This window comes from Dipteris shenzhenensis, chromosome 3 (genome assembly GCF_047967505.1).
Source record: "Dipteris shenzhenensis isolate YYH24624 ecotype China chromosome 3, Dip_SZ_1.0, whole genome shotgun sequence".
NCBI lineage: Eukaryota > Viridiplantae > Streptophyta > Polypodiopsida > Gleicheniales > Dipteridaceae > Dipteris > Dipteris shenzhenensis.
The window spans coordinates 21,435,906-21,460,440 of record NC_141598.1 but is presented as its reverse complement, the minus strand read 5'-3'; the positions used below and the strand labels follow the sequence as shown (position 1 = coordinate 21,460,440).

At 41.7% G+C, this 24,535-nt stretch overlaps 1 protein-coding gene across 2 annotated transcripts in view; it reads left to right on the top strand.

The window, feature by feature from the left end:
* The window catches only part of GCP4 (GAMMA-TUBULIN COMPLEX PROTEIN 4), a 77,265-nt gene extending 53,165 nt beyond the window's left edge, over positions 1-24,100 (top strand). Inside the window, exons 7-16 of one of the 2 annotated variants that reach the window (XM_087399512.1) lie at positions 4,198-4,278; positions 4,411-4,494; positions 5,452-5,538; positions 5,808-5,863; positions 6,076-6,273; positions 14,997-15,222; positions 20,941-21,029; positions 21,120-21,273; positions 23,047-23,169; positions 23,673-24,098. In XM_087399512.1, the coding sequence (XP_087255638.1) occupies positions 4,198-4,278; positions 4,411-4,494; positions 5,452-5,538; positions 5,808-5,863; positions 6,076-6,273; positions 14,997-15,222; positions 20,941-21,029; positions 21,120-21,273; positions 23,047-23,169; positions 23,673-23,732 (1,158 nt within the window). In that variant the 3' untranslated portion in view covers positions 23,733-24,098. Of the gene's footprint in view, positions 1-4,197; positions 4,279-4,410; positions 4,495-5,451; positions 5,539-5,807; positions 5,864-6,075; positions 6,274-14,996; positions 15,223-20,940; positions 21,030-21,119; positions 21,274-23,046; positions 23,170-23,672 lie in introns of both variants that reach the window. The other variant, XM_087399518.1, reaches the window with a different exon arrangement.
* Positions 24,101-24,535: the final 435 nt, after the last annotated feature.

Below are 24,535 nucleotides of genomic sequence, written 5' to 3'. Positions count from 1 at the left end.
TTACTTCACTCGCTCTACCTTACCCACTTGACACGAGAAATAATGTGTCACATATTCATGAATATGCTTTTTCATTTTTGGCCAAAAGAAATCTCGCTTTATGTGATCATATGTCTTCTTGACAGCTGGATGTCCACACACGGACTATCATGGCACCGTTGAATGACCCTCTGCTTGTGATCATTATGATTAGGTACTGTTGAATGACCCTCTGCGTGTGATCATTATGATTAGGTACTATTGAATGACCCTCTGCTTGTGATCATTATGATTAGGTACTACTACCTTGCCATTCCGTTTGAGCATACCATCTGCTATGGTATATCTTGCATAGGTTTGGTCTTTTCTGGATGCTAGGTCTTCCTTTTCCCTGGCTTTAATCACATAAGCCTTAGGCTTTGAACGAACTCGTTCACTTTCTGAGTTTTCTCTAATCTCGGTCATTAGAGCACTCTCTAATACCGTGAAACTCATATTATGCATAATGTGCAACAACGCATCAGCAACTTTATTTTCCTTCCCTCTTCGGTACCGAATCGTCATGTTAAACACTTGCATGAGCTCTGCCCACCTAGCTTGGTGGCCTCTCAAGTCAGGTTGCTTACAAAAATTCTTCAGAGTATCATGATCTATATTTAAGTAGAACTCTGAACCAAACAAACAATGCCTCTATGTTTTTAAAGCATGGATAACCGCATACAACTCTAATTCATGAGTTGGCCAATTTCGCTGAGATGGAGAAAGCTTCTTGCTTTCAAAGGCTACTGGCCTTTCCTCTTAGAGGAGAACTGCTCCTACTGCAATGCCACGTGCATCGGTTTCTATGAAAAACAATTTTTGGGGATCAACAATTTTCAACACTGGACCTGAGACCACAGCTTGCTTTATGGTGTTAAAACTCCCTTGTTAATTGTATCCCCACACAAATGGTATTTTATCTGAGGTCAAGTTAGTCAAAGGCAAAACTATCTCGAAATATCCTTTGATATGCTTTTGATAAAATTGGACAAATTCCAAGAATGATTGTAAAGCCGTGAAACTCTGAGGAATAGGCCAAGTCAGTATTGCAGCTACTTTCTTTGGAGTAATAATGAATCCCAAATATTCAAGTCTTACCATGCACAACAGCATGACGAATGTAGCTGGAGCATTGGTAAGTCCGAACGGCATTACCAAAAACTCGTAATGTCCAAACCTGCTTCTAAAAGCAGTTTTACGCACATCCACGGCTCCAGAGCTGATGGTAGCTAGACTTAAGATCTATTTACTGAAAATTATGGCTCCATGTAATGCATCTAGCAAATCGTGAATCCAAGCCATCGGATACCTGTGCTTAGCAGTAATATTGTCCAATCCTCTTTAATCTATAAAGAGATGAAAAGTATCATCTTTCTTCTTCTTTAATATCACTGGTGAAGCAAAAGGTGGAAAATTGGGCTGAATCTGACCCCAGCTTGAGGTATTCTTCTAGTTGCCTTCGCACCTCAGCTTCTTCAGCAAAACTGAAACTGTAGGGAGACCTATTTATAGGTTCCGCCCTTGGGTAAGTTCAATCTTATGTTGAACTTTTCGCTCTGGTAGGAAACCGTAAGGCAACTCATCCCTAAAATAATAAGAGAACTCCTTTGCAATCTCATAAGTCAACTTGGCCATCTCCCCGCCTTGGGTAGCGTCAGTGCTACTCGATAAACCATCAATCGACTCTACTGATGCTAAACAAAGAAAATTATTCCCGAGTTTTTCGAACTTCCTTCACAGACTCTAATGGTCGTTGAGGAAAATCCTTTTCACCTCGTAAGATATATAGCACATCGTTCATCTTGAACTGATAAATGTGCTTTTTCCAATCTATGACCGCATTTTTCTTAGAATGTCGGGTCTTTTCCAGAGCTATATTTGTGTGAGCAAGTATGATAATTTCAAAGTCCATCTTCTCCGTATAGTCCTGAATCCGAAGTTCCAACTGGGTAACCCTTTGGTCCCATACTTGAGTTGAACTTCCAACTACCATCCTGACCGTATATGCATAGTCTGATGGACTAGTCTTAAATTTCAGACTCTTTACGAGCTTGGAGTTAATTACATTATGTGTTGATGCTGCGTCAAACAACACAATGACGTCCTGATTGTTAGTGTTTTGTCGGCTGTCCGTTGTGGTTTTTGCTATCACGAAGTGACTTGGCGTCGAATTAAGGTGATCGGGGAGCTGTACATAGAAGTTTGGATCCAGGGAACTCTCTATTTCTTTATGCACTTGATTTGTTTAAGTTCGAAATTTCATCGAGCGTTCAAGATGTGGGTTTGGTTATTTTCAGTTGTTTAGTATTGCAGATATTTCCGTAGTATAGGAAAAGAGAGTTGGTAGATTATAGTTGTATGAATTACAGTATGCCTCTATAGGAACGAGGTTTTGGGTTATACAAGTTGTGATTTCAGTTTTGGTTAGTGTGTTAAATTTTAGAACTAAGACTCTATGGATAAAGGCAAAGCTATAGCAATGGAGGTTGAAGAAGAAGCCTCACGGGTGGATCCCGTAGAATCGGGAGTCTGGCTGGCACAACATGTGTCGCACCCAGCGGCCCACACACTATCTAGTAGGATTGCTTTGTTAGAGGATGCCTTACAATAAATTCTGGCCCAGCAACTGCAAGCAAACTTAGGGCAATCCAAACTTAAAAAGATGGTGCACCATATGTCTGCAAGACCATCCCGGTAGGATTAAAAAAATGTCGACTGACCCTTCCAAGGTCATGTTACCTCAACTAGAGCATAACACCACCCATTCAGCTCATTGTATTTGTTTTTTTTAGTCTCATAGACTCTTCGGTCTTTCAAAGACTTTTCATAAGCCCAAAAGACAAACAAGAGCAAGATTTTGGCATTTGGATGGGCACTAGATCTGAGAAATTGGTTCAGGAAGTGGGAGGTAGAGGAGTACTTGAACTACTCACCAGAGGAGGTAGATGAAGATGCTTTTCATCGTGACCTGCTGAATGCACTACACAGGAAATTGCAAACAGCTAAAAATAGAGATAAGTTCGAGTACTATTGCACATTTATCAACCCCCAATATTGGCCCACTTATACGGCAGAGGAGTCAGCCACGCAGAAGTACATTTGCACACCTATGGCAATGCATAAGCGGAGGGCTTTGGCTTCACTTCGCACCCGATCACACCAGCTGCAAATTGAAATAGGAGGATGGAAAGACATGCCAAGAGAGAGCAGAATATGCCAATTATGTGACCAGGGTATGCCAGAAACAGAAGAACACATGGTAATGATATGCCCTTACTATGCATACATTAGGAAAAGTTCAGCTCTCTTCTTGAGGGACATAACAGACTGGCTGATTTGCTACATAAGGCGTCACCCTCAGCTTTAGGAACATTTGTATCTAAGCTTTTCAAGCACAGAAACTCACCTAGACATAAAGGTAGTTTCTCTTATTACCCTCCTCTTTGAGGGAGGAGTCTTTATGTATGTAAGGTTTTGTATTGTTTCAGGTCCCATAGGCCGATTTTTGGTCTTCAGAGGACGATAATATATTCTTCTTCTTCTTCTTCTTCTCTCCTGCATAGGGAATAGATTTCCTTGTTTTATGGATTTTCAAAAAGTATAAGCAAGACAATGTGAGACATAATGGAAAGATTGCAAGTCACTAGCATGTTAATAAGAACTCAAACTCTATTGGTTTGAGCTGAACTAGCTAGACATCTATTAGATTGTTATCTTATATATTTCAAAATGAAGTCCTACAATGGCTACATGAACATACAATGGAAGCATCAATGGTAGTGCTTATCAGCTTTGTACTCATGCCCGAGCAATACAGCATGGTGATAATATGGTCCCTTAAAAACTACCTGAATATCACTAGGGATGCTTATGAACTCTGTATTCAATGGTGATTACATAAATCTTAGGAAATCTATTAAGAACTGAGCATTTTTTCTTTAAGAACTGAGCAGATTTTCTTTCCGCAGTAGCATTTTTGACTCCAGAGGAGACACTGGGTCTGCAAAGATGCTAGATGACGCCAATCAGCCTTAAGATGGTGACAGGATGCTTGGGTGGCAATAGAATAGTGGCTTAAACAATTGATGCAAAACCTCTTTAAGAAAGTATAGAGAAGTCACTGTGTATGATTAAGCTATAGAAGCACAGCAGTTTCTAAGTTTTCTTTGTCTGATGTAGGAAATGCCTGATTTTCACAAGAGGTCATTTGAATGTGCTGTGGATTCGATTCGAACTATTGCAGCTACACATCTTTGGCAGGTGAGTCAAACCTTGGCATTCGATGTTTTCCTTTTGTCATCAGCATTGCATATGGAGATAAAAGCTGGGTACTTCAATGAGTGAACTCCTAGATCTTGGCGCAAATTCAATTAATCGGTCTCTTTTATGTAGTTGGTGGTGGTCCATGCAGATCTGATTGGTCATTTGAAGGCTTTGAAGGATTATTTTCTTCTTGCAAAAGGAGACTTTTTTCAGGCAAGTTGATGTACTGGTTAGTGCCAGAATGTGAAATGCATTGCAATAAAGTGTCCTTTTTCATGTGAGGCATAATCTTTTTTTCCACATTTCTTCAGGATGGATAAATTGTAGCACGGAACTTTGTGAACGTTACAATGGTTTCTAATAACATAGGAACACACAACGTTGGAGAAAGTTTGAGAAGCTGAAATGAATTGCTCTCAACTTTGAAATACCAAGAAACAATGGGTTTGATTGAAACCCTGAACCCTTGAACTAGACCAAGTCCTAGAGCGCTACATATATGGTGCAAAAAATATTGCAGCATCCTCTTGAAGACTCTAGGCTACTTCTTTATCTTGAGGCAGATTCTTGATTTCAACTGGTTTAAACCCATGAGGGATCCATGATGAGCATGAGCCCAAGGATCCCTCCCATAATGCAAAATGGTTTTAGCTGATTCTTAGAGATTGCATCATCATGCATTAGCAATCCCCCTCTGAAGAAACAAGTTCACTTCTGGGTTCTTGCGTAGAGGAACATACCGAATGAATGATACACTAGGAAGATCTCAAAATGCAAAGGGATCTTGGGAAGAACTGATCAACATCTTCAAGAAGTGATCCTTCACCTTCTTTATCCCCGGGGATGAGAAAGGGGGATTGAAGACATTGCTTGAGGAATGATTTTTGGACCTGTAAGTTGAGAAGGAGCATGTCTAGTGGCGAAGGGGTTTTAGAAAAGGTTAGAGTGTGGTATTAGTATGGGATAAGGTGTGCACGCATATGGTCTTAAGAGTGGATTTAAATGCAATCAGCAATTGAAATAATTTTATGTTGTTCCTTCAATGCAAGTATACATTTCAGCTATCTTTGTATAACAGATTGAAATTGCACAAATTTTATAAATGGAAAATTTATTTTTTTGAGTGGACAGAAAACCTGGCTAACAATTAAGTACTCTTGTTGTCCCTAGTGTTTCTTGGAGGAAAGCCGAGCCTTGATGCGATTGCCTCCTCGTCCGTCAACTGCTGAAGCAGATCTTAAAGTTCCTTTTCAGCAGGTTGGTTTCCCAGGGGCTTCTAATATAGCTTATCAATTATTTCCTTAGGTCTGGTGATATCTTTAAGAATGACACATGGGCATTGGATGAGTATTGTAGATTTAAAGAAAGTACTTATCCTCTAATGGATTTTCATAGCTGCCATTTATATGTAATACTGAAGAAAGAGGATGTTTTATTCTTATGTGCAAGTATGTGTTTGTTCTTTGTGGTATTCTGGGCCAGTCTTTTATGGGTTGTTCCTAAAGTCATAGTTTTCTCTTTTGCAGGCTGCAATCAAGACCATTGGCGATGATGACAAATACTTCTCTAGAGTGTCACTCAAGTATGATCTTGCTCTATCCAGGGATATGACGAGACTTCATGCGTTCTTAGTTGAAAGATTCACCATCTGTATTATTTTGTTTTTGCCCTCACCTTTGGAGATGAGTGCTTTTGCTGTTAGTATTGAAAAAGACACTAGTAAAAAATGATATTGGTGTAAGCTGTAAGTGCCTAGTGTTTTCAACTAAAAGATGATGATTGCTCTGGTTTCAGGATGCCTTCGTTAGGAAGTGTATCTCTACAAGGTGAAAATGTGAGGCCACGAAGTAGGGCAGATGGGAGTGTCAGCCTCCCTTCAACTAGCTATGGTGATAATGCAAACCAGTTTTATGATGGTTGGGATGGAATTGCATTGGAATATAGCATTGATTGGCCTCTGCAGCTGCTCTTTACAAGAGACGTTCTATCAAAGTAAGCTGACCTTCTGCATCAAGGATTTCATTGTGCATCTTCCTTACAACCCTGTGCTCTTGTCCCACCCCTTATCTGTTGTTCTCTCTGTTCCCTCCTGCACATAAAGTATGGGGGAAGCTGCAACATTGTGATGCTTTCACATCTTCTATGATCTGGCTTGATGCATGACCTTATCTGTGAAAACATACAGTTTGTCTCAATTGTCCTGATAGAGCCCGCATGGTATTGTTTCTGGAGTGTTTTAATGCATTGTATTTGCTCATCCATGGCAGGCTTAAGGTGAGCGCTGCAGCTGCCACTTGGCACTCGGATGGGTGTGGTGCAGTGGCTACCCCTAGCTCCTAAAGTAGCAGGGTGTGTAGATTGCTGTGGCATCTATTCAAAGTTCACATGCATCTATGGGCACACTCGTTCTTGTGCAAATGTGCAAACACTTACAGTCACATGCATGCACACATAAGCACACACTCTCCTGTGTTCTCTGTGTGTGTGTGTGTGTGTGTGTGTCTCTCTCTCTCTCTCTCTCTCTCTCTCTCTCTCTCTCTCTCTCTGTGTCTCAGTCTGTCATCTGTACAGCCTCAACCCGTTGTCCATCATCCGTACAGCTTCAGCCTGTCTCTCCCAGCCTGCCTCCCAGCTCGTCTCTCCTAGTTCGCCGTACAACGCTGTATGCAGCTTGCTGTACGGTCCGTACACAGACCGCTGTACAATCCGTGCATGCAGTGCAGTCTCTTTCGGGTACCAGCAGCAACAAACAGGGGGGTTGTAGGCAGATGTAGGTTTTAGACCACCCTGGGTGGGCTGAGCCTTGGCACAGCTCTGGGGGTTAGATCCAGCAAAGGGCCTCCAAGTTTAAGAAGGCCAATATGGAGTTCCCCAAAACAAAGCCATTTGCCTATACTCCAGCGAACAAGTCCCCATATTCCACTATTGCAGCAACACCCAGCCCCTATGCTCTGACCTACAAGTGAAGGATTGGATCGGACCCTCAGGAACACATCTATTATCTGGAACAAGAAGTTAGAGAGCTCGCTAGTTGCAGCTCTTAGCAAAAAGGTGAGTGAGATGGAGAGCAAAGGCAAGTAGGAAATTATTGCAGAAGTTATGGAGAAATGCAACACATCTCCACCAGCACCAATACTTGTTTCCAAGGTCAAGAAAATGATCAATACTCAGGTTAGCTCAGCCAAGGAAGAGATGATCACTGTTCCCAACTGCAAACTCAATAAAGCAGACCTCTACACAGAAGTAAAGAGCAGCAGGTGAGAGTGCATAATAGGAAAATATTACGCATCGGAGGGCTGCCCAAGGATTGCCCTGATGACGAAGCAGGGAACACAGAGGATGACAAGATTCATGCCTCAAGAAATAAATACCACAAGTGGAGTGGGATGAAAATGATATCAGCTGTGTCTCTCAAAATGGAATGCAAGTACATGTGTTTTTTAATGAGAAGGCAGGAGAACTAAGATTTTACGACAAACAAACAAGCTGAAGGGCACAAGGATTTGGATATCCGAGGAACTCACCCCAACTCAGCTCAAATAGAGGAATATGGAGCTTACCAAAGTTAAAGATGCACGCAAAGCTGGTAAATGGGCTGTATACCGAGATGGAATAGCTTTAATTAGACAATTCAAATCTAAACCCAAAGACTCTTAGTCTTAAACTGATGTTGTGGACCATTGTCGCGATACTCTCCATATTGTTTTACAGCTTTTGTCACTAGTTAGATGTTTAGTATTGTATGCATGAACATTTTGGGTTGTAAGCTATAGAGGCTGAGTGGGTCCGATTTTAGAGGTTACAGGTCATGATGCTCTCATGCTTCATCTGTGGTAAGACATGCCTTACATATTGTAGCATACTTGTGGAGAGTCAGGATCATGTACTGATGAGTTGCACGAGATACTATGAGATCTGAGGTTGTTACCATTGTTTGGTTGCCCATGGGTTCGTGCACATGAGTCAGCTCAACTACCTAGATTAGCACTGTGCTGCCCTCTTTGTATAAAAGGCTACTAGACAAAGTCATAAACTTGCAGCCCTCGTAGTCAAAGATGGTATATGATGTTTGATGCTTGCATTTATCTTCTCGATTCAGCCTACACAAACTTCAAAGTAGACACTATTAGACATAGGAGAAAAAGCCTATTCTCTAGAGACAAAGTCTTGTAGTAGGTGATAGTAGTCAACATGGCTTTAAAATTTCTCTAGAGTTATGAATGCAATACTCCAAATGTTAAGAATATGTTTGACAATTGAATAGCAATGTTAAATGTGAATGTGAGCCATTTGCTATGGATGGTAGTCGTCAACACATTGCTTATAGTTATGCTTGACAATTGTATGGCAATGCTAAATGGAGACTCTAAACATTTCTAATGATGAAAATGACTTTACTTTTGAATAGTAGAATAGTTTAATCATTAACTCCAAATGTTACAATTGTGCTTGGCAATCGAACGTTGGTGCTCCGGGGTTGGAGGATCATCTACCCTTTTTGGGCCCCCACCGCTGGTTTTGGGCTCCTAATGCCAAGGCAATGTTAAAGGTAGGGACCCAAAATGGGTGTGGTGCCCTCAAAATGGTCCTAGACCCCCTAACACTAGCCCTTTTTGGCCCTCCCTGTTGCCATTTTTTTTGCCCCAAAAAGATTTTTAAAAGTTGTTTGTAGGTGGTTGGGGGCCCCCAAAATGGCGGTGGGGGCCCAAAAATGCTCATAGACCCCCCAATGCTGAGGGTCCAAAAATGGCGATGGGGGCCCAAAAATGGTCGGAGATCCCCAACATCGTTCCCAAGAGGGCTTCCACTCCAAGTCATGTGCCTCCACATGAAAGCTTAATATTGGGGTTCTAGAAGTTGTCTTGGCATTCAATCCCCAAACCCTATGGGCAATGTGGTCTTTTCCTGCCATCACTACATCAATTTAGCACTGAAAGTCTTTAGGCTTGAACTCCATGATAATAGCTTTGTCTTTACTGTGAACTGCCCATTTGCCCTCCTTTCAAGTTCCTTTACATCAGATCTGTGCCTGATGTAAAGCATGGGTGAGCAAGGCCACTCCCTTGACTAATATCTAGAAAGAAAGTAAGATCTATTAATGCCTGTAAAAGACTAAAAAGATCTATGGGACCAATAAGTTGCTTTCACATCAAATCCCCAAAATGTGAATGGATGAAGCATCTCCATAGGTGTGTGTGAAGCATCTTTACCCTTATTATAAAAGCATACTATTTCCAATGCTAGCATAATAGGGCCATCACTATATCAATTTAAGACACAGTCTATAGGCTGAGATTTGAACTCCCTAAAAAGGCATTCTATATTCTGTAAACAGGCGATTTGCCTTTCTTCTAGGCTTCCTTTACATCAGATCTCGGTGTGATGTAAAGCTTGGGTGATCCCTTGACAATATCCAAAAGGAAAAAAGCTCAATTAACACTTGCAGAAGACCAGAAAGATCTATGGGACCAATAAATAGCTTTCATATAGTCCCCAAAATGTAATGCATGAAGCGTCTCCATAGTAGTGCATGAAGTGTTAAACTCGTTTTTTTTCTTTCACTGTTCCATCGAATTACAGACAATACAAAGTCACATCTCTCTTTTCATTTCGTCAATCGAGAATAAGACAAATCACAGGCGCTGGCATCCCGAATATCCTCCCAGCCTATCTCATGGATGGCATGCTCACAAAGATACGTAATTCATTCCTTCATGCCTATCCACAAGCCCACAATTCCCTAGATGGTTCCCTTTGCCACATGTCATCATTCTAGACCTTTAGCTTGGTACACCATTTACCCCTCTCTTGGGGCACAATTAAAACATTTGCCCCTTGGCATTTTTTAACACATTTAGGTGCACCTAGGCCTGAGCACTCAGAACCACCTAGTCGATGCCAATACACCCTCACCTAGGACCTTGGCAGTTACTTCCCTTGACTATTTTATTTACGCACATAAAATATTACAGAAGTCGGTCATCTAAGAGAAAATGCCCACCGATCTTTCCGAGGTCATGCTATCTCGGCTAGAGCATAACATTCCTTCCCTCTTCAAGTATCAGCGTCCTTGATGATGAAATTTGGGAACACTCTCCGTAACTGGTATACGGATTCCCAGGTAGCTTCCGATAGAGGTAGACCATGCCATGCAACCAACACCGTGGGTATCTTCCGATTGCGCACTTGCATTGTTCCTCGGTCTAGGATTCTTGTTGGTTTGCGTCTTGCATTATCGTCTATCTCCTGAAACAAAAGAACACCTTCGATTAGTGAGTCACCAGTATGCAAAAATTTCTTTAAACGAGAAACATGAAACACTGGATGCACCTTGCAACCCTGTGGCAATTCTAATTTATAGGCTACCTTGCCTATTCTTTTTAGAATTAACCATGGCCCACAATATCGAGGTGATAACTTAGCACACTCTCCTGCAGTCAAAGACTTAGAGTGCGAAGGAACTCTGAGAAAAACTTTTTCTCCTTCCTTAAATTCTCTAGCGGATCGGTTTTCATCCACATATGCCTTAGCTCTATCCATAGCTTGGCGGATGTTAGCTCTCGCAAGTGCTAGCATCTCCTGCATCTGAACCACAAAGTTCGCGGCACTAGGCACTTTCTGAGGTATTCCAACTATAGTTGGATTCGCTGGCCTATAACCATAGTTCAGCTCAAACGGACTGAACCTTGTACAGGAATGTTTTCTATCATTGTAGGCAAACTCCAACAATGGCAACCACTTGTCCCATGTATGTTGCCTCAATGACACATATGCTCTAAGCATATTCTCTAAAATTTGGTTGATTCTTTCCGTCTGACCATCGGTTTCTGGATGATCCCCACTACTCATTCCCAACTCAGTCCTTAGTGTCTCAAATACCGCAGTCCAAAAATGACCGGTAAATTTGACATCTCTGTCTGACACTATGGATTTGGGTAATCCATGCAGACGAAATATATGTCTAATAAAAAAATCCGCCACTTGCGGGGCACTAACAAATTCTCTAGTTGGAATGAAGTGAGCCATCTTGGTGAGACGATCAACCACCACAAGGATAGAATCATATCCACCTTGTGTCCTAGGCAGCCCTACAATAAAGTCCGTGGAAATGCTCTCCCACTTACTTAGTGGTATCCCCAAGGGCTGTAAAAGGCCGGGTGGCTTCACCCGCTCTGCCTTACTTACCTGACACGAAAAACGTGTCACATATTCATGAATATGCTTTTTCATCTTTGGCAAAAAGAAATCTCGCTTCACGAGATCATATGTCTTCTCGACTCCTGGATGTCCCGCACATGGGCTATCATGGCACTGTCGAATGACTCTCTGCCTGAGATCATTTTGATCAGGTACTACTACCTTGCCATTTCTTTTCAACATACCATCCCTTATGGTATATCTTGCATAAGTTTGGGCTTTTCTGGATGCCAGGCCATCCTTTTCGTTTTCCTTGGGTTTTAACACATGAGCCTTAGGCCATAGACTCTGGACAAACTCGTCTACCTTTTGAGTTTCTCTAATCTCGGTCATTAGAGCGCTCTCTAACACTGTGAAACTCATGTTATGTATAACGCGTGACAACGCATCAACAACTTTATTATCTTTTCCTCTTTGGTACCGAATCGTCAAATTAAACTCTTGCATGAGTTCTGCCCACCTAGCTTGGCAGCCTCTCTAGTCGGGTTGTTTACAAAAATGTTTCAGAGTATCATGATCAACATCCACATAAAACTCTGATCCATACAAATAATGTCGCCATGTTTTCAAAGCATGGACAACAGCATACAACTCTAATTCATGAGTTGGCCAATTTCTTTGAGAGGGAGAAAGCTTCTTGCTTTCAAAGGCTACTGGCCTTCCCTCTTGGAGGAGAACTGCTCCTACCGCAAAGCCACTTGCATCGGTTTCCAGGAACAACGGTTTCTGGGGATGAACTATTTTTAACACCGGTCCTATGACCACAGCTTGTTTTATGGTGTTAACAATTTCTTGTTGATTCTGTCCCCATATAAAAGGTACTTTATCTGAGGTCAGATCAGTCAATGGCGATACTATTTCGAAATATCCTTTGATATGCCTTCGATAAAATTGGACAAATTCCAAGAATGATCGCAAAGCGGTCAGACTATGAGGGATTGGCCAAGTTAGTATCACAGCCACTTTCTTTGGATCCATTTCTACCCCCTCTGGAGTAATTATGAATCCTAAGTATTCAAGTCTAACCATACACAGTATAGTTTTCTTCTTATTTACATAAAGACTGGCTTTCCTCAAAGTACTGAACACTATTCTTAAGTGTTCGTGATGCTCAGTAATACTTTTACTGAATACCAGAATATCGTCAATAAAATGTACTACAAACTTTCCGATATACGGACGTAGTAAATCGTTCATAAGCATGACGAATGTAGCTGGAGCATTGGTAAGTCCAAAGGGCATTACCAAAAACTCATAATGACCAAACCTACTTCTAAAAGTGGTTTTATGCACATCCTCGGCTCTAATACGGATCTGATGGTAGCCACACTTAAGATCTATCTTATTGAAAATTACGGATCCATGCAATGCATCTAGCAAATCATCGATCCGAGCCATTGGATACCTGTGCTTAATAGGGATATTATTCAATGCTCTGTAATCTATACAGAGGTGAAAAGTATCATCTTTCTTCCTCTTTAATATCACTGGCGAAGCAAAAGGTGAAAAACTGGGTTGAATCTGTCCCAACTTGAGGTATTCTTCCAGTTGTCTTCGCACCTCAGCTTCTTCTGTAAAGCTTAATCTATAGGGAGGTCTATTTACAGGTTTTGCTCCCGGGATAAGCTCAATTTTATGTTGAACATTCCGCTCTGGAGGTAACCCATAAGGTAACTCATCCCTAAAACAATCAGAGAACTTCTCCGATATCTCTTTAGCCAACTCGGCCATTTTTCCATCTTGGGTAGCCTCAGTGATAGTCGACGCATCATCAATCGACTCTATCGATGCTATACACAGACACAGAAACTCTTTCGGAGTCTTCCGAATTTCCATGGCTGAAATCAATGGTCCTTGAGGTAAATCCTTTTCACCTCGCAAAACATATTCTACCCCGTTCATCTTAAACTGGTAAATATGCTTTTTCCAATCAATGGATGAATTTTTTCAAAAATGCCAAGCCATGCCTAGGGCTATATCTGCGTGAGCAAGCCTGGTCAACTCAAAGTCCAGCTTCTCAACATAGTCCTGAATTCGAAGTTCCAACTGGGTAACCCTCTGGTCCCATACTTCAGTTGAACTTCCGTCCGCCATCTTGACCGTATAAGCATAGTCAGACGGAATAGTTTTCAACTTGAGCCTCTTAATAAGCTTCGAGTTAATTACATTGTGCGTTGACGCTGAGTCAAACAACACAATCACATCATGATTGGCTACTTGCCCTTTTATTTTAATCAACTCGGGCTCATCGAAAACCGTATACCCCGTTGCTACGGGCTTTGAAAGGATGTTATCGGGTGCACCGCTTACTAACTTAGTAATAGACACACTTAACAACACAGGTACTAACCTCTGAGCCGCCAATTGCATCTGCATATGTTCCGCATTGGGACTCTCCTACATTTCCGCGTCGCATTCAGATATTATCATACTGGCCGTGCGACGGTCTTTGTTCAGTGGACAGTCTTTCCACTGATGTCGCTGAAGGTAGCCGAAGCACAATCCTTCTTTTCTAGCTTTCTCTTTTTGCTCAGGGATCAATGAGGACTTTGACCAAGGCCGGGCTGCCATTGGAGTTACTTTCCGTTTCACCCCAACGGTGGTACTTGTCTTTGCTGTGGCGTCTATTCAGAACGTAATCAGCGAAATGTTTTCTGCGAAGTCTTCCAGCGCAGTCTGCCCACTATTCCGCCATCCGTTGTCCGCTGGCCGTACTTAGCTCTGATACCAAATGTTAAACTCCTTTTTTTTCTTTCACTGTTTCGTCGAATTACGGACAATACAAAGTCACATGTCTCTCTTTTCGTTTCGTCAATTAAGGGTAAGACAAATCACAGGCGCTGGCATCCCGAATATCCTCCCAGCCTATCTCATGGATGGCATGCTCACAAAGATACGTAATTCATTCCTTCATGCCTATCCACAAGCCCACAATTCCCTAGATGGTTCCCTCTGCCACATGTCATCATTCTAGACCTTTAGCTTGGTACACCATTTACCCCTCTCTTGGGGCACAATTAAAACATTTGCCCCTTGGCATTTTTTTACACATTTAGGTGCACCTAGACCTGAGTACTCAGAACCACCTAGTCGATGCCAATACACCCTCACCTAGGACCTTGGCAGTTACTTCCCTTGACCATTTTATTTACGCACATAAAATATTACAGAAGTCGGTCATCTAAGAGAAAATGCCCACCGATCTTTCCGAGGTCATGCTATCTCGGCTAGAGCATAACATGAAGCATCTCTACGAAATAAGTGCTTTGTCTTTTCTGTAAACAGCCCATTTTCTGTCCTTCCAGGTTCCTTTAAATCAGATCTGTGTCATATTGGAAAGATATGGAGGGCATAGCTTGGGCTTAAGGGTTGGGGCCAAATTGTAGGGTAAACAGAAATGAATCAACCCTAAATCTTGTTTACAGTATTATAAGCGGACTTCTGATAGAAATACAGTTGGAAAGGAAGATAATGGAACTTTTTTGTTTCCCCTTTGACTTGTGGTGGGTGGAATGCAGGTATTGTAGAGTATTCCAGTATTTGCTGCGGCTGAAAAGAATACAGCTGGAACTTGAGAAGTCATGGGCAGAAGCAATGCAACAAGATCGAGCAGACTGCACTAAGCAGCGTAAGGATCCTGTAAATGGTGTCATGGCTAGACAACGTCAGCAACAGCGAATGCCAATGTGGCGAATCCGGCAACACATGACCTATCTGATTACCAACCTGCAGTTTTATATCCAGGTTCACAACAATCCTACAAGTTTACAAAGAAAATATATACTATTTATTAAACAATGACATAAACATTCTGTACGATTGGCATTAAGTCTCGAGAACATATTATCTTACAATATATTGAAGAGTCTAGATGATGAGCATTTATTTTGTTGCCATTTCTACGTCTTTATGTCTGTGTGAGAAACATATCAAATGTGCATGTTCCTGTGTATGTCTTTATCACACCGGTCTGTCTGTAAGGTTTCACCTGAGTAGAGCTTAGATCATAGATGTGTATGTTCCTATCCGACGTGTGTGAATATTTCTGTGCTATTTCTAGGTCTCTATGTCTGTGAGAGAGAAATTTATCAAATGTGCATGTTCCTGTGTATGCCTTATCATACCAGTCCGTCTGTAAGGTTTCACCTGAATAGAGTGTAGGGCATTTTATGTCACTATTTCTGTGCTATTTCTAGGTCTCTATGTCTGTGAGAGAGAAACTTATCAAATGTGCATGTTCCTGTGTATGCCTTTTCATACCAGTCCGTCTGTAAGGTTTCACCTGAATAGAGTGTAGGGCATTTTATGTCACTGGTATGGACATGTAGGCTAGTCTAGACTTCTTGTTATATGACACTGTGGGTCATATATATTCCCAAGGGTCACTAGATGGATTGTGACTCATTGTGTTCATTCCTTATCCTCATTGTACATGCTCTTGGTTGTCTCACACTTGTTGTGCATGCTCGTGCTACTGTCCAGCTCTCTCTCGCTCTCACGTCGTGTTCCTACATATCGTATCAGAGCATGCTGAGGGGTGTCGAGTGCTGAACTTGCTGAGATTGCAAGTGAGAGGAGGTACCTGGTGTGAGGCTCACAGCCTCTGAAGCACCGACTGGTAAAGTGAGCATGAAGGAAGACGTGCACACATTGGAGAAGTGACGAATAGATTCTTGTAAGCCTTGCCTTAGAACAACATGAGGTGACGGGTGTGCAAGGCGAGCGGGATGCTTCGGCGGTTGATCTGCTGAGCGAAAGTCTCTGAGCCCATCATTGTCCTTGAGGCAATGATCACAGAGAGTGCGAGCCCGAAAGGGTAGACCTCCAAGCTACGAAGCTTACAATGATTGTAGAGACGTGCGTGGTGATGGTGGGTGATGATTTGCACCAATGGCAAGTGAAACACTATCACACTCAAAGAACGTTACTTGAAGGATAAAGCAATGGCCAATCGGTCCATTCCTGTGAATCGTCCAGTTTGGGAATAAGTTGTTCAAGCGCAGGACCAAGGGTAAAGTCTCCAAGGTCTTCAATTCTGGTGTCCGCCATTGCTTATACTAATAAAATACCAGTTTCTTCTTCCTGCGTGACATAGAAGCACTTTTATCTACGAGACTTCTATAAGAATCCATCTGCACAGCACGAGGGAGGAGCAGATCGAAGTGGACTGCTAGTGCTTAGAGTGTGCCATCTGCAAATTATTGCTAATGCTGGATTGCCAGTTTCTTCTTCCCGCGTGACATAGCAGCTCTTTGATCTACGAGACTTCTATAAGAATCCATCTGCACAGCACGAGGGAGGAGCAGATGCAATTGGATTGCTAGTGCTGGAGTGCCAGTGCCATCTGCGAATTATTGCTAGTGCTGGATTGCCAGTGCCATCTACAAATTATCTTTCCTAGTTGGGTATACGATTTTCTGTTTGTGCAGGTCTCTCCACAATCATGTCACAAGAGAATTCCTTTTACTTTTCAGAGCTCGACAAATTGGATGGTACGAATTACGCAATGTGGGCATTGATGGTGAAGCATATTTAAATCGGCAAAGGTCTTTGGGAAATTGTGACGGGAGAGGAGACTCGTCCTCTTGATGTGCCTGCAACTCCTATGCAAGGAGATTCATCTGGTTCCTCCAGTACTACTTCTGTTATCTCATTAAAGGAGCAGAAGAACTTTGAAAACTGTAATGGACAAGCCATGTCAGTGTGAATTCAGTCAAGAAATTGGTGATGCATACTCTAAAATCTTGCAAATTGACAAAGGATGCATGGGATAAATTAGCTAGTATGTACAATGACAAGAAATGAGGCCGGATTGTTGGCATTGGAAACTCAGCTCAAGGAGCTGAAAATGCAGGATAATCAGTCTATTCTTGGGCACATAACTAAACTAACTGATCTGCGTGATCAATTTGCAGCCATAGATGAAAGTATTGGGGATAAGGAGATGATTTTTGCTACACTGAATAGTCTTGCCCCTGCTATCATACATTTGTCACTTCACTGAATATTACTCTTCGGGTTGCACCTGTCTCATTTAATGATGTGGTAGGACTGTTGTTGCAAGAAGAGCAGCGTATCCATAACTTTGCAAAAGCTTCAGCCTCTTCTGAACAGGATTATGCTGTCCAATTCAAAGGAAAGGGGAAGAAAATGCATCACAAGCCAGCCAAGGCTTCACAACAACAGCCACAAAAGGTGCTTGATAAATGGTAGCCAAAGGGGGGAAATTCCTCAAAGGATAGAGCCAGCCAAGGCTTCATTTGATACAAAACCATAGGTAATTGTCATTACTGTGGGCTGCCTGGTCATATTGCTTCCCAATGTCAGAAAAAGTATGATTCACTCAAGAAAGGCAAGGCAAATGTTGCAACAGCATTTGATGATGTTTGGCCATCTTGAGAGCAAGCACATACTATCACGGATGACGAGGATTATGAGGAAGAGCTGCTATGCAAGGGGGGAATGCCTTTAACAGAAAAACAGCCACCTGAGATGCCAAAGAATGCTCATGATGCACATGCAACACGTGGTCAAGTCATGATGACACACATGCAACAAGTGGTCAAGCCATGGTTGCAGTGCAGGATGCCTGGTGTATTGACAGTGGAGCTACCAAACATATTACTCTGTCTGTAGGGAGTGGTTTGAATAATTTCTCAATGCAAGATAAAGGATCCCACCAAAAATATGGCCATGGTTATTACAGGCACACTCACTGATGGTGTGCATATACTTGATGCTGAGCCCAGTTCAGTATGCCAGCAAGTGCCACGGATCCAACATCTCTTTGGCATGCACGGTTTTGGCACATAAATATTCGCAGCTTGCTGTCACATAACATGGTGCAGGGTATCCCCAAGCTTACAGGCACGAAATATGAATTTTTTGAGGACTGTGTTATGGGCAAAATGCATAGACAGACTTCCCTTTGGATGGAGCAGTGAGAGCTACAAAGAAAGTTGAAACTTGCACTGATGTTTGTGGACCATTCAATGTGACCACACGTGTGAGCAAGAGATATTTTGTGACATTCATTGATCACTTCTCACGATTTGCATGTGTATTCTTGATGCAAAAAAAGTCTGAAGTGTTTCATTTGTTTCAAGAATATAAGTAGTTGATTGAAAGAAAGTGGATGCCAAGATCAAAACGTTGCTTTCAGATAATGGAGGAGAGTATGTGTTAGATGCCTTCAATGACTATTTGAGATAGCATGGCATCAAGCATCATTTTATAACTCTATACACTCCTTAACAAAATCCTATGGCGGAGATGACCCGCTGCATGCTTTCTCAAAGGAATTTGTCCAAATCTTCTTGGGGAGAAGCTGTGATTACAGCTGCATTTGTTGAGAATAGATGTCCCACCAAAGCTTTGTTAGGCATCACACCCTTTTAGGCACTTAATGGCAAACCTCCCAAGGTTGAACACTTCTGTATCTTTGGTGGCATATGCTTTGGTTCCGGACAAAAACAGGTCTACGTTGGATAATAAAGGTACCAAATGCATATTTGTTGGATACAACCATGCAAGCAAAGGCTATAGGTTGTGGAATCTTACAACATGAAGTATCATTGTCAGTAGAGATGAAGTTGAGGGCTTCACTGACATGAAAAAATATTTCAGATTTGAATCCAACTCCTCTAACTGTCATTGATCTCGGTGATCCTACCGATAACGAGCAAATGCCATCAATAACTTAGTCACTTAATGATAATGTGCTGCAGCCACAAGCATAAAATTCAGAACGGCAAGAGATGCCCACACAGCCAGAGGAAAATGTGGTTGAACAACAAATTATTACTTAATAAAGCAGACCAAAGTATCAGCATGCTCCAGTGGGAACTGAAATTCCTGGTTTTTCTGCTACATGGTCAAAACCCACTCTCCAGGATGCTGGTGATCAGCCCACTTTTGGCAGGCAAGAGGTGCCACAAAGAGACTTCATGAAGTCAACTATGCATTGATGACCACAGTGATGGAAGCCTTTTTAGGAAGCACAAACTAATCCTCTGTGGTTGGATGCAATGAAATCAGAAATGTCTTCTATCCAGAAGAATGCAACATGGGAACTAGTAGATCTACCAGTGGGCAGATTTGTCATTGGCACGAAGTGGGTATACAAGGTAAAATACCATGCCAATGGTGAAGTGGAAAAATATAAGGCATGCTTGGTTGCCCAGGGACTACGAGGAGACATTTGCTTTTGTGGCCAAGATGAATACTATCAGGTGTGTTGTGGCCATGGCTGCCTCTTATGGTTGGCCAATATATCGTTTTGATGTCAAGACAGCCTTTTTGAATGGAGACGCCGAAGAGGAGGTATATGTGAAGCAACCCATGCTTTAGTGTTGTAGGACGGGAACACAAAGTGTGCAAATTGTGGAAAGCATTAAATGGTTTAAAGCAAGCACCGTGTGCTTGGTATCATTGCATACATGCCTGTCTATTGTCACATCAGTTCCACAATACTCCAAGTGAGCCCAACTTGTATGTCTTGCAGGAACATGACTACATAGTCATCCTCATTGTATATGTGGATGATATTATACTCACAGGCAATGATGCAGAGAAGATCACAGCCATCAAGACCGTGCTATTCTCAGAGTGTGAGATGACCTATCTGGGGCTGTTACATTATCGTTTGGGACTTGAGTTTTGGCAAATGGCACATGGCATTTCAGTTACTCAGTCCAAGTATGCCTTGAGTATAATCCAGCAATTTAATATGCAGGACAGCAAACCCGTCTCTACTGCCATGGAGAAGGAACTCAAACTTAGCAAGTGTGATACTGCTGAGAAGTTTGATGGTACATTATACAGGCAGCTGGTTGGGAAGCTCATAGATCTATCTATGGTCTACCAGACCGGATCTTTCTTATGCTATGGGCTTGCTATCATAGTTCATGCAATCTCCTACTGTCACACACTGAAATGTGGCCAAGAGGGTCCTTCAATACATATGTGGGACTGTTTACTTTGGTTTGCATTAAAACGATATGTACATCATCACTTGTAGCCATGTGTACATCATCGTCAAATGACATTGTGACCATGTGTACACTACCCATGGGTTGCTATATCCTTTCAGGGATGAATTTGTTCAACCATGGTACTTTAGGTACCCTAGATACTTCTGAGACGTTTCAAGAGTATCACATCCATACCATTGAGGGGGGATATGTAGGACATTTTATGTCACTCGTATGGACATGTAGGCTAGTCTAGACTTATTCTTGTTATGTGACACTGTGGGTCATATATGTACCTAGTGGTTACTAGATGTATTGACTTATTGTGTTCATTCCTTATCCACTCAGTACATGCTCTTGGTTCTCTCATGCTTGCTGTGTATGCTCATGCTGCTGTCCAGCTCTCTCTCTCACTTCGTGTTCCTACGTAGAGCTTAGATGTGTATATTCCTATCCAGCCTGTTTGAATATTTCTGTTATTTTTTTCCAGGTGGATGTGATCGAATCACAGTGGAACCTTCTGCAGGAAAGGGTTGAGGCATCAAAAGATTTTACAGAGCTGGTTAGATTTCATCAAGAGTGAGTAGTTTTCTGCTATGTGCTTGCATGTAAAGCCCAAAATTTGCTCCTTTGAGGCTGTGCGATGAAATTCGGTTGTGACCTATACAGGTACTTGTCAGCCTTGATATCTCAATCTTTTCTAGACATAGGATCCGTATCAAGGATACTGGACAATATTATCAAGCTATGCCTGCGATTGTGCCGTCTGATTGAACTTCAGGATGGGACCCCAAATTCTATAGATCTTGAACAGATTTCTGAGGTCAGTGAACGAGCTTTCTTCGAATGTTTTCCAGTTCTTTAGCATCTGTCTTTTTCAGCTATGAAGAAACAGGGGAGAAAGAGCGAAATTAAATGCACCTAAAGGTGGGCACAAGGAAAATATATTAAGCGGGTATGCCTTTTCTTTTCAAAATACACGATGCTTGCTGGTATGTATTTTGTTTGAAATTGTCCATTTGTGTGTGAATGTACGTTTAGAGAAGGGCATGCATATAATGGGACCTTCAGTTGCTGTGTTCTTGCAGATGATCTGGTGGTCATGTTAAAATTTGGCTTTACTAAAATGGCAATAGATGTGCAAGTAAAACATTCCATGCAATTCTTGGCTCACTATAGGCATGTGATTTGGGAAAAATATTTGTGGAACGTGGTGAGCTACTGTAGACTCACACTTCTGAGCATGGTTAGTTTTATGTAAGTTTCCATTCATATCATTCAAACTGGCAACGATAAGTTTTCACAATATTGTAAATGATTGTATGAAGTGGGTGGGGAAAAAGGTGTTACTGACATCAGTATACTGTTGTCTAGTTCCTAAAACAGAGGTGGTAACCTAGGAATTGTCTGTGTTCACGTTATCGATTTGACAAGAGATCACTTCATAGACATGCACCTTGCTTTCTAATTTTCTGGCACAACAGAACAACCAAATATATATGCATACGCGGTATTCTAGGAGTAAGGATGAGAGACACAGTCTAGTTTTCTGCCAAGGTAACATGGCATTTTATTCTTTTGTATTGGGAAGGCTGGTTTTAGATCTTGCCCCTTGCAAGGTCAGCTAACTGTTAATGCACACATAGGTGCCAGGGTCGCCTTCTGAAGGAATGGGATGACCATCTGCAGTTCATCACTTTGCAAGCGATGGGTTCTACCTGCCAGGCTTTTGCAAAAGTGTTTATCATAAAAAATTCTAGGTTTTAGGTGGGTGTTTTAAACTGACATTGAAGCCTTCAAAACACATGCTTCAGCAACACGCACTGTTGTTTGGAAGTACCCTGAGGGAGATGGTTTTCATATTATCTATGCAAAAGTATCATTCCTGCTTGTAAGGTACATATTGTATGCCAAAATTCATGATGTTAAGGAGAAGAGAGCTGCTTTGTGACTTCTGTTGCACAATTTTGTGCCTCGACTAATAACTAGCTTGCACTGTTTTGTATTCCATAGTTCTACACATCATACTGAGTGTTTCCAGTGGTGTTAAAACAATACTGTGGAACTAACTTGTTGGGAGTTCAATGATGTAAGGCAAGAAAGGTGTTTGCTGGTCGGTTTAGTTTGTTTGATCAAGAACTCAAATGGAAGATGGAAGAACTATAATATCGAAGATGGCTACCTGCTTGTTTGCCCAAAACCAAAAGATGGCTACGTGCTCTACAAGGAGGGAGTATGTGTTCCAGATAGTAATGACGACAGGCACCAAATTCTTTATGAATGTCATGATAGTTGGTGGATACCCAGGAATTCAGAAGACTTATGCACTTCTATGTACTTTTACAATGAAGCATGCACGAAAACATCATAATGTTTTTACTTCTGTTGTTGCTGGCCCATTTATTCTCCAAATGTGTGAGTAAATATAGGATTGGTTTGCCATTGAGATAATTAGAACTGGTCTTCGTCCTGCCACAAATATTCCATACAAGAGATCTTTAGCTAAGGGCTTTGATGATGTCAGCTGCAGGCTTTGAGATTGAGACATTTGCAGGCATTAACTAGTCTTATTCTTGACAATCTGGCTTGGGCTCAGGAATTCAACAAGAAGTCAAATTCTCTATACACCATCCTTCGAAGCAGCAAACTTGCTGGAAGTCAGCGTGCACCATTCTTACGGCAGTTTCTACTTCGGCTAAACTATAATTCATTCTTTGAGGTACAAATTTCCATCGACAAAAAAACCGTTTTGTTTGCTACACTGTCTTGGAATGGCGACCATGTAAGGTTCTTCTTAGGATGAAGTGTTGCTAAATGCATTAACTACTCTGTCCCGGTTGGTCTTGCAAAATAATAATCTTCAAGTAAATCAAATGAAGAGAGTGGACATGCTTCCCTTTTCCTTCCCATCACGTGCATACCCACATTTGGCCAGATCTTATGGCACGGCATAAGCCTGGTGACCTGTGGCTTTTCACCTGATGCTTTTAAGCATGCGCTAGCATATATTAGGTGCTACACAGGGACCCGCTTGACCTACTCTGGAAAATCAGAGGGGAAATCAATTCCAAGAATTGAATAATGGAACTCCACAATCTTTCAGGAAGATATGAGATGTATGAAAGGCTCTTTGCGTGCTGTTTTAAATCATTGTGTAACCTTGGCTGAAAAATCTTTCTTTCTTACTGTCTTCCTTTTCTTTCAAAATGTGGTATGATCCAGGCAACTGCACGAGGGGCACTGAATGCAATACGTCCACGCTCTTTAGTTACTTCTTTGTGACTGCTCAAGTAGCAAGGCTGCAAATGATATCTCACTTTTTAAGCCTTTATTGATACAAGATAGAGCCACGCCCATGGTTTGAAGGATGATTCAAATTCAAAGACACTAAAGGCGATAAAGTGAAGAACTTTAGGAATATATGAAGGAAAAGTGTACGAGCTCCCTCTGCTATTGTGTATTATGTGAGTCCTATGGAGACCAGTTTATCGCTGCAGTATTCTTCATTTGAGCAACTTTGACAAGTTTGTGAAAGCTAAACTGGCTTTTCTAACAATGTACGTGCTTGTGCTCCCCTCCTTCAAGGAGATAATATATGATGGGCCTCTTAATGTTTGTAACACATAGTGAAATGCCTTATTTTACATCCCATGTTGGGAGTTAGCCATCATCTTAAATTTCTGGTTTTGGAGAGTTACACATCCCAAGTGTCTCATGTCCTCTCGTCCCCTTTCTTGTTTGAGAGGGGTGTTGACTTCTTTGCTTGATCTTTACAACATGGCATTGATGCAAGGTCTATATTTCTTCAACCTCGGAGCGCATCATTGTGAGTTGACAACGATGAGTCGTGTATGGATGGTTAACTAAGCAGTGCCATCATGCTAAACATTTCAACGTACTTGATATTCGTAAATGCATTTCAAACTTGAGCAACATTAAAAAAGAGGATCAAATAGGTAATCGTTACTATTATGACTTAGCAAGATTAAAACACCGATTTATTTTTGCTTGCGTGAAGCATTCTAATGCACATGTTAGTCTCGCTTGGAGATTTTTGCATTTGTTGTACTTTCGGGCACCATGAT